The sequence below is a fragment of the Arvicanthis niloticus genome, chromosome 2 (assembly GCF_011762505.2).
Source record: "Arvicanthis niloticus isolate mArvNil1 chromosome 2, mArvNil1.pat.X, whole genome shotgun sequence".
NCBI classification, from domain to species: Eukaryota; Metazoa; Chordata; class Mammalia; order Rodentia; family Muridae; genus Arvicanthis; species Arvicanthis niloticus.
Window position 1 is genome coordinate 82,875,843 of NC_047659.1, and position 15,051 is coordinate 82,890,893.

General features: G+C 34.5%; 1 protein-coding gene across 1 annotated transcript in view; it reads right to left on the reverse strand.

The window, feature by feature from the left end:
- Positions 1–1,348: 1,348 nt before the first annotated feature.
- The window catches only part of LOC117703198 (uncharacterized), a 175,182-nt gene continuing 161,479 nt past the window's right edge, over positions 1,349–15,051 (reverse strand). Inside the window, 6 exon segments of the mRNA XM_076929414.1 lie at positions 1,349–1,394; positions 4,471–4,517; positions 5,759–5,851; positions 5,854–5,987; positions 8,133–8,347; positions 12,166–12,286. Of these exon segments, the coding sequence (XP_076785529.1) occupies positions 4,477–4,517; positions 5,759–5,851; positions 5,854–5,987; positions 8,133–8,347; positions 12,166–12,286 (604 nt within the window). The 3' untranslated portion in view covers positions 1,349–1,394; positions 4,471–4,476.

Here is a 15,051-nt window from a genome sequence, read left to right on the forward strand (position 1 = left end):
AATATATATAACTTGTTAATTTTAAAATATATTATACACATATCTAATCTACTTTCCTAAACAGTGTGTGAACGATGAATGCCATTCTGATTTCAGCATTACTCTCTGAGTATCATGTTTATTCCCTACCTTTTCTAACACAATACCTTTAAAATAAGTGCAGAGTTTTATTGTTTTTAAATTTGATGGTGGTAGTAGCAAGGTATCAAGAAACTGAGAATTTTCTCCACCATGTGGCTCATACTTGACAGTGAGCAAATCAGGGAAGGAATTTCATTAAGACAAACACTGATGCTTACTTCACTGACTCAGAGCAGTGAGTCAATGATTCAGATGAAAATAAAATAAATTAACCATATTCAAATGGTGAACATGCTGCCTGAAGAGCAGAAAATAATATGTAAGTAAAAGAGAAAACCATGATCCTTTGGGACTTTTTAGATTGTTGAATATAGTCATTGAATTGAAGGCATGAGTTTATGTATATTTAATTGTGCTATATTGAAAATGCATAATTTTGGAAAAATTTCTTTAACAATATTGCTATTTTCAGTGAATATTGCCATGTCTACAATCCTTGCTTCTTCTACTTTACCCATCATAGATTTTTGTCCATCCACTTAAAATCTATGAACTACATCTGAGATATGATATATAAAAATCTTTCAATATTGAAATATGATTATTTAAAATAGGATATAAAAGAGATTTTAAATAAGCATTTGATAAATTAACCCTTACATTTTAATATTTGTGAAATATTTAAATATTTGTAAAATATTTACTTAAAATAATACTTAATTTTAAAAGAATATTTTTTCTGAACTACATCCATTTGATATGTCGGTAGAATATGACTTTCCTGTGGCAGCTCACTACTGGGTTCCCACTTCAGGAGGGTTCTGTGTATGTATCTGATAGTTAAATGTTTAACTTGATTTCAGAAGGATAGTGGTCCTTAACGTATCCTCTATTTTCTTATCATTTACAATCTGGTTAAAGGTACATTCAATCAGCTATAGTCTTTGTTTGAGTGCTGCCAGCTAAATGAATGCAGGTCTCTGAATGTTGTTGCAAGCCAGGCCTAGCTATTGTTTATCACATATTTCTGTTGTAAAATATTACTGAGATGGCAAGAATGTAGAGAAAAAAGCTTACCTGAGCTTGGTCTGAGATACTTATAATTCAGCACACTTGGGTCTTTGTATGACATACATACAGATGATAGAGACAGACACATAGACATACACTTGTACACACACAAACACACACAGTGGCACATGGGAGTGGGATAGTTAAAGTAAATAATCCATATTCTTATCTGATATAGAAACTCTTCCAATTGTTTCAAATTGTTTAATATCACTCAGCAAAAAATCTTGTTGATTGTCATCCTACAATCAAATGGAAAAAAAGTAAAACATTTGTTATGATCATTCAGTCTCACAAATTTAATATTCTTTTACAGATAAGGTCCAATATCTTGAGTCCTCATTTGATATATTATGTGTACATAGTTTTTCACAAATTCCAATTACAAGTCTATTTCAGTAATAAAGTCTTTATAATACCTACTGCTGATCTTTTTAAATTTCCCCTTCTTTATCAATTCAATTTTTAACTTGTACCACCAGGTTCTCTCACTAAACATATTCTGATAATTTTCTAACTGTAATAAATAGTAGCAATCTTGGAATGTCTTATTAAAACACCTAAGGAAAATGTGAGCATAAACCTCATCTATGTCTACTATGTTCAGAAGGCCCACTGAAAGTCTTGAGTTTAACATTTTTACATCAAAATGACTGTCTTCCCAGAGACATTACATACATATTCAAAAAGTAGATAGCATTTTAACTAGTCTTTAAGAATCTATAAAATCCTGGAACCCTTTGTGCTTTTGGTATTTTTTATAACAAAAAGGAAATATTTAGTCAGAATATTCACAAAGAAACAAATAGGAAGCAGAAGAATAAGAATAATTGCAAAAATATTACAGAGAAAGCAAGCACTAGAACAAGTGACAAGAAGCAAAACAGACGGGACAGTGTGAAAGGGATACTAAATACATAATGGACTTTATTAAAATACCCTCAATCACAGTGTGGTGTGACAATTTTAATTCTAGCAATCAAGAGGCACAAACAAGTGGATCTTTGTGAGTTTATGAACACTATGGACTGTGTATAAGTTTCAGGCCAGCCAGGGCTACCCTCTTCAGAAAAGTTTGCTAAATAGATGTTAAGGACAATAAATGTAAGATCTCCAAAATAAATACTCTTCATATTCAGTATACTAATTATTATCATGAGATTGTCACAAGTATGTAAAGATTCTGGTTCTAACAACATGTTAGTAAAATTTTCTCTAACACATATAATGGTAAAAATGAGGTAATTTTTAAGTCTTGGAATATAGCTTTTAAGGCAAATTTGATTCATGGATTACTATATTGCTAAGTGTGACTTCCTGCATTGCCCCGATAAGGCCTGCATCTTGATCCCAGTACTATGCTAGTATATGAAAGAAGAAAGAAAATGAATGCATCAAGCAGCCAGGTATGCTCACAATCAACTCATGTATCTGTTGTGTGTTCTACTATAACTTGTGATGATAGGCCTTTCAGGAGACAGATGCATCAAACTCTTGAATAACAAAATAACAGGTATGATGACAATCACTTTAAATAAAAATAAAACCACTATTGTGCAATCACATGCACTGTATTTTGTTTATCATTATACCTTATAATTATTGTAATTAATTAATTAATTAATCAATTAATTTTTAACATGCCTTACTAGCTTAGTGGACCTTCTGTGAAGCCCATTGCTCTTTGTTGCTCAAGAAGCTTCTGGGCAGCCCTTCCAGGGACCACTTTCCTTTTACTCCTACAATTCGGATGATCTCCCCTCTGTAGCTCTAAACTTTTCTTTCTGTCTCTCCCTGGTCATGGTTATCACTTTCCTCCTCCTTCTGCATCTTAACCCGCACAATTCTAAGGGTCCTTCCCATCTCCCTTTGCCCAGCCTATTGGCTGCTCAACAATTCTTTATTGGCAGTCAAATCCAGCCGGGGGGGGGGGGGGGGGGGGAACGGCTTCCTTTAGCCTGTGTGAGGGGACACTGCAAACAGGTTTTTTTGTTTTGTTTTTGTTTTTTTGGCAGTAACAGGATTAGCAAGAGAAGACCAGATGCTAAAAGATTATTTTTTTTAAATTCTTATTTTAAAATAGATTTTAAAAAATATACCTTATATTTACATTCAAATAAATAGGACCATTTCATTCATCTGTTGCATATTCACACTACTACATTAATCATAAGGCAGTAGTCAAATTAGTAAAGTTCTATTAAGAAACAACCTATACAATGTGTGTGTGTGCATGCGTGCATACGTGTGTGTGTGTGTGTGTGCGCGCCCGCGTGTGTGTGTGAGTGTGACTACAGTACTTTTTTGTAAAACTTTCACTAGGCTTGAAAAATTAACACAAGGATTACTAAATGCTTCTGGAGTTTCAGAAAATTGATCTGTATAGTCTTTTATTTGCTAAGAATAGTTTCAAAATTCAAGTGACAGTTTCATTGGAATAGCACAAATGAAAATATATATTCTTTGGTCCTTGGGAATAATATTCTGCAGCTGTTAGGACTTTTTGATGTTTGATTCATTTAATTCTGAGGTTTCTGTGGTTCTGCTTTTAATCCAGATGACATGCCTTTAGGAGATAGTAGGGTATTAAAATCATCTACTATTAGAGAGTCAACATTAATCTTTGTCTTTAAAACTAGTGGTACATTTTTTTTTCTGAATTTAATACAATTAAGTTTGGGCATATATGTTTAGCATAGTAATGTCCTTTTGGTTACAAATTTCCTTAAATGGAATAAAGTGTGTATTATTATTTCCTCTAATTAGTTTTAGTTAGAAGTTTCTTTTGTCAGATATTGAAATAGTAATGGCTGGTTACTTTCTGCAGAGTACTTTTCTCACATTTTTTAAAATACTAAGAAAGCATCTTTCTTTAAAGCTAAGATATATTGTGGTATGTTTGTTTGTTTGTTTGTTTGTTGTAGGTAACAAATAGTCAGATTTTGTTTCTTGATTTGTTTAGTCAGCCTGTATTGTTTGATTGGAGAACTGTGAATATTAATAGTTAAAGTTGTTATTGGAATGTGTGTTATTTGCAAGCACAGCATTGCTGATTTTCAGTGTTGTGTTCTTGGTGGCACCTTGTTTTCTCATAATTATGTCTTCATGTTTGTTCTAAACACATAGACTTTTGGATATTTTTAAAAGTTGTAGATGTTTAATAAGTATGTTGCATATTTTTGCCCTTTATATATTTCATTCAAGTCTGTAACAGGACTAATTAATCTAACAAGATAACAAAATAAAAGTCAGTTACTATTTAAAATGTATTTCCTAATTCTGTTATTTAAATTAAATTAATACTTTTTGGCAACATACTTTGCTTTATTTGCTTCTCCATATTTCTACTGGGACACATGTTGCATCTGAAAAGAAAAAAACAGTGGTTACTTATAACCTTTAAGAGTTCTAGCTCAGTGGTAGAAAGTATGCTTCACAAACACAGACTGTGCCTTCAGTTCTCACCAAACATGTTTTCAATGATCAGAAAATGATTCTCAATATACAGAACCTAAAAGACATATCTCCTTATACTAGTTGTAATTCCAAAATAATATAATCAAATAGGGACTAATTAAAAGTATATAATGGCACCTAGTCCATGGGATACAGTATCTCAGAATTAAGCTGGAATGTGAACCCCAAAACTAAGATTGAACAAAATGTGGGCACAGCCAGGCTAAAAGTCGTTAAGAAACCAAGCCAAAGCATATCAAAGATACCTAGAGTTTGTGCAGGAATAATCATTTTGATTTATGTTTGTTCATTTATGCATCTATGTGCCTATGTGTTTATTTAGTGTGTGTCTGTGTCTGGGTGTACATGTACACATGCCATGAAGCATTCATGTAGGTCTTGGTCAGTTGACAACTTGTGGGACAACTTGTTCTCTTTTTTCCCATATGGGCTTTGAAAATAGAATCAAGGTCACCAGGCTTTGCATGAAAGTCCTCTACTCACCGAGCAGCCTGGTATGTTCAGGAGTAATCATTTTCTAAAGAGTAAATTACATGCAGGTTTTAAGTACATTTAAAATGTATAAATACACTAACATGTATTCTATAAAATTCATGGTGATGTCTCAAAAATAAGAACACAAGGACCTTTTGAAATTTATTGGTGTGTGTGTGTGTGTGTGTGTGTGTGTGTGTGTGTGTGTGACACAAATAGATGGGGGCATTGGCTGCACTCACCAGTGCATTTACTTTTGTGTAGGAAAGCTTAGTTCAGCTATCTTTCTCTCTTATCCACTTTATGTTTCTTTATATTTTTGAAACTAGCTTTCATTCTGAACCTAGAGCTCATTGTTCATTCAAGACTAACTTGACTGAGAGCTACAGAATCCCCTGCCACTTCCCATTCCCCGTTTCTGTTGTTACAGTCACCATGCCAAACTTTTAAGTAGGTGCTGGAATCCAAACTCATGTCCTTGCATTGGCTTAGAAGCACAGTTTGCCAATGGAGCACTCTCCAGTTCATTTATTTTTGTTCTTTAGAAGCATTCATTGTGGCCTTAACTCAGCAGGTGTCAACTGCAAAGCCTAAGAGTCCACCAACTTAAAAATAAGAACTATACCAGAATTGTAATAGTAAAAGCATAACCAACCATTTTTAGGCAGTCTTCCAGGCCACTTGTTGATGGTTGAGAGTTTGAGGAAGATCTTGTTTGGTTTTCTCTCAGAAGAACACTTTTTCCCAGTCCTGGGATGCTATCAAAACAGCCAGTAGAAGAGCACTCTGTCAAAGGGCTCGTGCTTTGTGTATTTACTGCAGAGCTGATGTACTGTGTTTCCATGTGCAGCTTTGACCTATTTGTCTCTGAATTTTCATTACTCCTAAAGAGATTGTAAACAGTAAAGTCTAAAGCTGCTACTTTCGCTGAAGGTCTATTAATTTGCTTGCATTTTAACAATACTGCCACAAGATTAAATGAGATTTACATGGAAATAGCATGTTAACAGCTCTCTGTCTCTCTCTGTGTCTGTGTGTGTGTGTGTGTGTGTGTGTGTGTGTTTGTCTGTCTGTCTGTGTGCGTGTGTTTGTGAGAGATAGGAGAGAGAGCGAAAGAGAGAGACACACAGAGAGAAAGACACACACACAGAGAGACAGAGAGACAGAGAGAGAAAGAATGTGTGATACATATATATATGGGGAAAGGTGGGCTGTACTTGAGGATACAAAACTTTTGCAGAGACAGCCCATGTAATTCAAGATATATTGCAAATACAAAACCAGATTTTTTTTAGGCTTGAAAGGTTCGATTTATGAATTCAGACAAAGATAATTACAGAGATTATATCTTAGGGATAAAACAAATATTCTTCCAAAGGAAAGGCGTTAGGTACAGCTGTCAATGATGTGCACCTTGACAAATAACCTCTGCTTATCTAGACTGAATTTATTTGTTTTCTTCATCATGTTATTAAAATATTTAATAAAAAAGTATAAAGAGTAATATAAAATACTAGATGTTCACTTTCTTGTTTAAAATGTTTTCTTACATGAAAATTTGTTATAGCATCAATGTTCTTCTTAAAATATATACTTTATAAACTATAATGAAACCTCTAACAACATGTGGATTTTATTATAGTAGAACTCTGTAATCTGGACAATATATGGCCTTTGCCCTCTTAAACTCTTAGCAGTTGTAATTTTCTATACCAGAACTGTAGAGACACTGGGTCCCTTATCCTTACATGGAATTGAGGGCTCATGAGTCCTTACTTCTCCATGACGACATATGGACAGTTAATTGTTGCAAAGAGAATGAATCTCCTTTGTGGTTGCCTTAGTTTCATGTAAGTTCTCCATCTTTCTGTGAGTAAGCCTTCCCCAGAGCTCTTGTTGCTCTGGTTTAACTCATTGTCTCATAGAGCTAGGCTGAGTAAAATAGCCTACTATGTTACATCAGTACAGGAAAACAACATTCATGTCTTCCAAGCAAGAATTCACTCAACATTCAGACAAGTTAATGGATTTTACAAATATCATCGTTGAGAATATCATCATTTGCCTTCTCTTATGTTCTTCTCATGTCCTTGGTAAGTATCATTAAACATTTGGCACTGGAGAATAATTCATTACAATTTATGGGGTGAATGTAATACTTGAGCTGGTAATCAAAAAAACCAAAGAAGTATATGGCACAGTTACATCATTACATCATTATCAAGGCAACAAAGGTGGGACTTGCTAATCTATCATTATATATACTGACAATAAATAATTTTTAACTATTTTGTGGCCTAGGCTTTTTTTGTCACCATGTTAATGTTTCCCTACACCACAATATGTCTTTATAGAGAGTATAAAGACTTGTGCCTATGACTCCTGATCTTTTTCCTAGGTTTTCTACCTCCAGGGTAGTCTCCCTTTGTGATTTCTTTATTGTTTCTAAGAATATTTTGTGTACAGGCTCCCTCTAGTGGCAAAAGGTCACAGAAAAGAAAAACTACCAGATTATGCCTAGGGACGTAGGGATGGTGGTACTTGTACCCTTGGTTTTAAGCTACATTATGTTAAAGACAATTTAACATTCAATATTTATACTTATGAGACTTCTTTCAATAAGGTTTATGTCAATATTACTGTCTTAATTATAGAGTTTCAAAAATACTCAAATGGAAATATATTCATTTGACCAAACATATGAAAATAGAGACGAGAGGGATGGGCAGAGGGACTCTGTGAAGGAGGACTTGAAAGGGAAACAAAGTTTGGGATGTAAATAAATAAATTAATTAAAAAGACAAAACTATTAAAATAAAAAAACAAAAATATTGCATATAGTAAAAAACCGAAAATAATATAATCTGTAATACAGTGATCATCTAGAATTAGGTCAGTATTATTTCCAAAAGTCATATCAGTGAATTAACATTAACAAATAACCTTCACAAAGAGTATTTTGCTAACAATTAGGATTTTGAGAAAAATTATTGAACTTACTGTGGTTTCTACATCTGTTTTTTACTTACTTGTTTAAGTAATATTGGAAAGATTTTCTAATGCTTAATTCTTCATAATAGAGGTACTTATAGCGTTCCAGTTCTAATACACGTAATGCTCTGCTAACTTTCAGCTTAGAGAGTGTAGATTTAAGGCTTCTAATTTTGGTTTCCATTGCATTTATTGTTGAAGTTGTATAGCTCTCCTTTAAGAATTCTGAATGTGGTTTACTTGTTGCTTGTTCCTGAAACATTAAAAGACTATATGTCAAAAGCACTGATAAGTGGATATTAGCCCAAAAGCTCAGAATACCCAAGATGCAATTCAGAGACATGAATCTCAAGAAGAAGGAAGACCAAATTATGGATGCTTCAGTCCTTCTTAGAAAGGGGAACAAAATACTCACAGGAGGAGAGACAAACAAAATGTGGAGTAGAAACTGAAGGAAAGGCCATACAGAGACTGCCCCACTTGAGGATCCATCCCATATACAGACACCAAACTCAGACACTATTACAGATGCCAAGAAGTGCTTGATGACTGGAGCCTGATATAGCTGTCTCCTGAGAGACTCTGCCAGAGTCTAACAAATATAGAAGCCAAGGCTTGCAGCCAATGATTGGATTGAGAACAGAGTCCCCAGTGAAGGAGTTAGAGAAAGAACTGAATGAGCTGGAGGGGTTTTGAACCCCATAGGAAGAACAACAATATCAACCAACCAGACTCCAGAGCTCCCAGGGACTAACCCATCAACCTAAGAGTACACATGGAGCAACCCATGGCTCCAGCCACACAAATAGCAGAGGATGGTCTTGTCAGGCATCAATGGGATGAAAGTCCCTTGGTCCTGGGTAGGCTTGATGTCCCAGTGTAGGGGAATGCCAGATAGGGGAGGCTAGAGTGGGTGGGTGGGTGAGCACCCTCATAGAAGCAGGGGGAGGAGGTGGGATAGAGGGTTTCTGGAGGGAAAACTGGAAAGGGGATAACATTTGAAATATAAATAAATAAAATATCCAATAAAAAAGCAATCACACTCAGCTAATGCAGGGGTTTGATTACTATAGTTTTAAGTTCTCGAGTTAGAAAAATTTCAGATATAAAGGGATGCTAGAATCGCAAGTGTTCATTAATATTAGTTGTATTACAACAGCACAAAATTTGACTTTCTCAATTGCTTGTATGTGAGGTACTAGGCTTAAAACCAGATCTTGCCATATTCTAGGTACATTCTCTAACACATGAGTCATATCTTCAACCCTAAAGCATTGTAGGACCTGTATCTATAAAAGAAAAAGCTATAAATGATTCTAAAGCTTAGTGGAAATTTCTGTTAGTGGAAACTCTTGCACCCCAAAGAAACTTGTAGAAATTATAAAGGAATGAAGGCTGGAGGAAGGAAACATTTCTGTATAGAAGCAGAAATTAAATTTACTTACCACATAAGCTAAAAATCTATGAAACATGTAAGAATCAACACTTACTATTTGAAAATATGGCTTTCTAGTTTATACACTATCCACATATAAATTGTCAAAAAATTCAGTGCAAATTACTTGTCATGAGATGAAATATAGATACCACTGTTAATCCATGTTCTAAAAAGAACCATAGAATTAAGAATTCAGAAAATGATATACATACATACAAACAGATAGAAAGTCAGACACAAATGTGTATGCAATAATAATTGTTAAAAGAAGGCTATCAACTTAAGGGAGGATAGGATAGGTTTGAGGTAGGGTAGCTGTGAGGAGATGGAGGGATATAAAAGAGGAAGAGTGATTGATTATTTCACTTAAGATTAGATTAAAACAAAGACATAGACAAAGATAATATAACCAGAGAACCTTCTAAAATATATAATTTCTTTGTAATTGTCCCTTCATATAGCCTTGTATTATTGTGTCTGGAGTGGTGGGGAAGGTGTGCGAGCAAATAGTTGAGCGGGTAAATTGTAAATGTTGTCACTTAATGTGGCGTCTTTATATGGAGAGGAATTAACTCTAGCAGCTATGACCTAGATAGGAGAACCTTGTAATGAATGGTAAGGTGGATTAAAGATTTCTATGTTTTATGTAAATGTGGGGGGGGCAGGCAAAGGTACCTTTCAAGGCTAAAATATGTGGGATCTTGTGGAGCCAGATTTACCAGTATTTTTGAGCTACTCAACATAGGTTCTGAAAATTAACTCAGAAGATTAGTGAGCACTGTGAACTACTGCGCCATCTCAGGTTTGTGTATGATCTGAGCATCAGGGCTGGGAGTTGGTTCAGAGTAACTGAGCATCATGCTACTTATCGACTTGAAATATCATTAATTTTTAACTGGGAAGACTATATTATATTATGACTACAGTTTTGGATATGCAAGTTTTAAATCCTTTAATTCTTTAATTTTCACTAAATAAGACCCAAGAAGAGCTTCTTCACATCACAAGAAATAATCCCAAGAATAGATCACAAGAAATAATCCCAAGAATAGATAAGTGCAATCATTTGAAGTTAAAACATGACAGAAACTCTGGAGTTCTGAGGCACTCTACAAAATGGGAAAAATATATTATGTAGAATTGACAAAGACGTTTCCCTCATTAAGACTGGCATAGGCAAAAATATAAAAAAGTGAGAATGAACTCAGATGACTGCCAGCACTAAGTTAAACAATATCTCTCTTTCATAGCACTGACCCCTTGAACTCGGTAGCCATCTTGTGAGGATATTAGGCAACAAAGAAAGCTTTCAAGGAGACCTGTTTGCTCTAATTGAAGTTTATCTAATAGTTGGCAATGGCATCTAGAGAAACTAGATTAAAAACAACAAATATTGGAACCACTGTGGAAGATTTTTATGCCAGTTTCCTCAATTGCAATTTCTTATACATAAGCAAGTATGCCTCTAGGATATTATTTCTAGTTGGAACATGAGGAAGGATAGGAGATATTATTTGCAGTACTATAGCAGAAAAAACACTATATGCTGGTTAGGAAACAGCCTGGCACTCATAGCTTCTCAAAAGGGTATGCAGTGTTATCACATAACTCAACAATTTCACCAATAAGTATTCCAAAAGAAAGAGAAAAATTTTTTTCTTTTTTTTACTTTATTTATTTATTTATTTATTTTATTTTATATTTTATTTACATTTAAGATGCCATCCCCTTTCCTCATTTCCCCTCCCTAGAACACCCCTGTCCCATGCCCCCCTTTCCTTTTTGCTTTTATACGATTTTTAAAAAATGTTAATCAAAGGATTTATAAGTTTGGTAATGCTCAATCAGAAGCGTAACCCAATACCCAACCTAGATATAAAAACTATCTTTGACTGGTGGAGACATGTGAACATCTGCCTCCATGCCCCCTCTCAAGAAAGAGAAAAATTAGAATGAGTATATTTATGTGTATACCAGGATCACTAATATGCTGTACACAAAAACAACTGTAAGCAAAAAACATCTAATGGATCATTAAATAAAATAAATGGCATATATAAACATAAAAGAACATTAGCAATAATAAGAAATCAAGCAGCAACACCTGCTACAAGAGGAATGGACTTTGAAAACATCATGTTAAGTAAATGAAGCCAATATTGAAAGAAGCTATTTGCTTGAAATGTCCAGAAATAGTTAAGTCTGTAGTGAAAAATATAGCTTAATATCTCCCTAAGACTGAGTAGAAGAGGGTTATGTGATGGAGGAAAAGCATGAAATTTATTTTGAAAATAAAAATGGTTATAAAATTATGGTTATGATAAAGAGCTATAAATACATTAAAAACCATTAGATTTTATAATTGAAATGTTGCATATTATGGCAGTAGTTATATATCAATAAATTGACCCAAAATGTCTTTGTAGTAATAAGTTAGATTCATGTACTGCATGCCTTTAAAATCTGGTGAGATATGAAGTCACAAGAGAATCAAAGAATAGAGTTTTACTTTTCCTATTATATCAAGGCTCTCACACTTCTTAAACATATTTATTTATCTGCTCAAAATATAGAGAGATCATCATTTTTCTCTATTAAATGAGTTTGGGGCCCAAAGCTGATTTAAATCTTACCAAGCATCCTGGCAATGTAGCTGGAGTACTCATTCCAGATTGGCAGGTTTCAAAATCTCCTTGAGAATCACAGTCTCTGATTTCTTGTTTATGATTTGTTATCTTAAAGGATTTCCCAATTCTGTTAATATATAATGAATAAATATGTTAAAAATAACTTTAATAATTGCTAACAGAAAAATATTTATAATAATATACTTCATTTTGAAAAATATGTCTGGAAATTGTACACCTCTTATTTGATTGTCTCTAATTTCTCAATGAATTCTAATTAAATAATAATCATATGCAAATAACATATTATTAGTATAATTTGTGTAACAGTTAAATAATAGGTATTACTGTTTGAAGCAGTATGTACATATAAAACATTGAGTTGGTATTATCTATCACCAGAGGTTCGTTCAAAGTGTGAAAAGAAAAAATAAAATCATATACAAGTGGTACACTAAGAAATAAAAATATATATGTAATTATTGACTATGACACTAATGTCACTATAATTAATTAAAAGTAACAGAGGAGTGATGAAAACAATGGGCAGTGGAAGTAGAGTTTGAGCAGGTACTACACCATTAAAGTGAACTGAATCAACATTGTATTTTGTTGACAAAAGTTATTTATCAACAATAAGAACCCAGTCACAAAAGAACACACATGGTATACACTCAATGATAAGTGGATATTAGCCCCAAAGCTCAGAATACCCAAGATAACAATTCACAGACCACATGAAGCTCAAGAAGAAAGACCAAAGTGTGGGTGCTTCAGTCCTTAGAAGGGGGGAAAATACTCATGGGAGGAAATATGGAGACAAAGTGTGGAGCAGAGACTGAAGCAAAGGCCATCCAGAGACTGCCCCACCTGAGGATTCATCCCATATACAAACACCAAACTCAGCCACTATTGCAGATGCCAAGAAGTGCTTGCTGCCTGATATAGCTATCTCCTGAGAGACTCTGCCAGAGTCTGACATACACAGAGGCTGATGCTCGCAGCCAATGATTGGACTGAGAACAGGATCCCCAGTGAAGGATTTAGAGAAAGTTAGTTATCTGATGCAGAGCTAGTCTTGTGAGGTAATGAGGAAGGGAAACTTCCAGGTCAGAAGACCATGTAAAGCAGCCGTTTGGCACTCTGTCTGGAAGTTGATTAGCATCCCCTGACATTCGACAGATAGTATAGGTATCAGGTTCCAGAGTTTTCTTATCAAGATGGAATGAAAAGCTATTGCCAGACTGGGTATATGAAGCTCAAGAAGAAGGAAGACCAAAATGTGGGTGCTTTGTTTTTCTCAGAAGGGGGGGGGATACTCATGGGAGAAAATATGGAGACAAAGTGTGGAGCAGAGACTGAAGCAAAGGCCATCCAGAGATTGCCACACCTGGAGATTCATCCCACATATAGTCATCAAACCCAGACACTATTGTGGATTCCAAGTGCTTGCTGACAGGAGCCTGATATAGCTGTCTTCTGAGAGGCACTGCCAGAGTTTAATAAATACAGATGCAGATGCTTGCAGCTAACCATTGAACTGAGCATGGAGACTTCAATAGAGGAGTTAGAGAAAGGATTGAAGGAGCTGAAGGGGTTTCCCTACCCATAGGAAGAACAATATCAACCAATCAGACCACCAGAGCTTCCAGGAACTAAACCTCCAATCAAGGAGTACACATGGAGGGACCAATGGCCCCAGCTGCGTATGTAGCAGAGGATGGCCTTGTTGGACATCAATGGGAGAAGAGGCCCCTGGTCCTGAGAAGACTCAATTCCCCATGTGTAGGGGAATGCCAGGGCAGAGAGGTGAGAGTGTGTGGGTGGATAGGTGAGCACCCTCATAGAAGCAAGGGGAGGGAGGATGGAATAGGGGTTTCTGGAGGGAAAACCAAGAAAGGGAATAACATTTGACATATGAATAAATAAAATACCTAATAGAAATATTTTTAAAAGTTTAATTATTGAAATTATTTTAAATCATTTATACTTTGGTAAACTATTTAGCTGATCTAGAAAATTGAGTCTTTGAAGAATCCTAATATTCAACAATTACAAATTATACTCTTGGAGTAAATATGACTAAATAAAATGTATGAAACCCTCAAAGTATAAAACTAATTTAAATGCACGAAAAGAAAATAGGATTGGACAGCACACACACACACACACACACACACACACACACAAATTTAAGAAAATCAGACCTTTAATTTGGAAAAGCAATGAGGTGGAGTGGAGTTTGCCACATGGGAGTGATGTAGATGGAGGAAAAGGAAGAATAAATGATGTAATTATATTTAAATTTCAAAAAATAATTTTGAACATGAAAACAAAATATAAGTGATGAGATTTATAAATATTAAAATAATAGCTCAATGTAAAACAAAATCATGTAAATTATTAGGAAAGATATTTGTCTAGATAACATTATTATTTGTTAGATATGTGCATAAGAAAACATTTTTAGAGTTCAAGTGACTCTGGAACTAATTTTCACCAGGCAACAATGCATGCCTGCAGTAGCCTCTGAATCATTCCGTACCTAACTAGTGGCATTGCTTTGCTCAAGGTAATTAGTGCTTTTCTTAAATAAACTGATATGTACAAATATTTAATAATGTGTACTTTGTGCATATGGAAGATGCCAACATCACCATGTTAATCCTCATCATATGTATACCATACATTATAAAAAGAAAGATACAGAAGAGAAACAAACTTAACCTAAATAATTATGACATTGTTAGAAATGACGGAATCTATGTATGAAAATCTTTGAATCCTGAAGACAATGAAATTCAAAAAGAATAAAAGAGCAAAAATATCATAAAAAAATAAACATTTGTGGCACATAAAGTAGAGCACAGTTGCTGAGACATGCCAAAGACA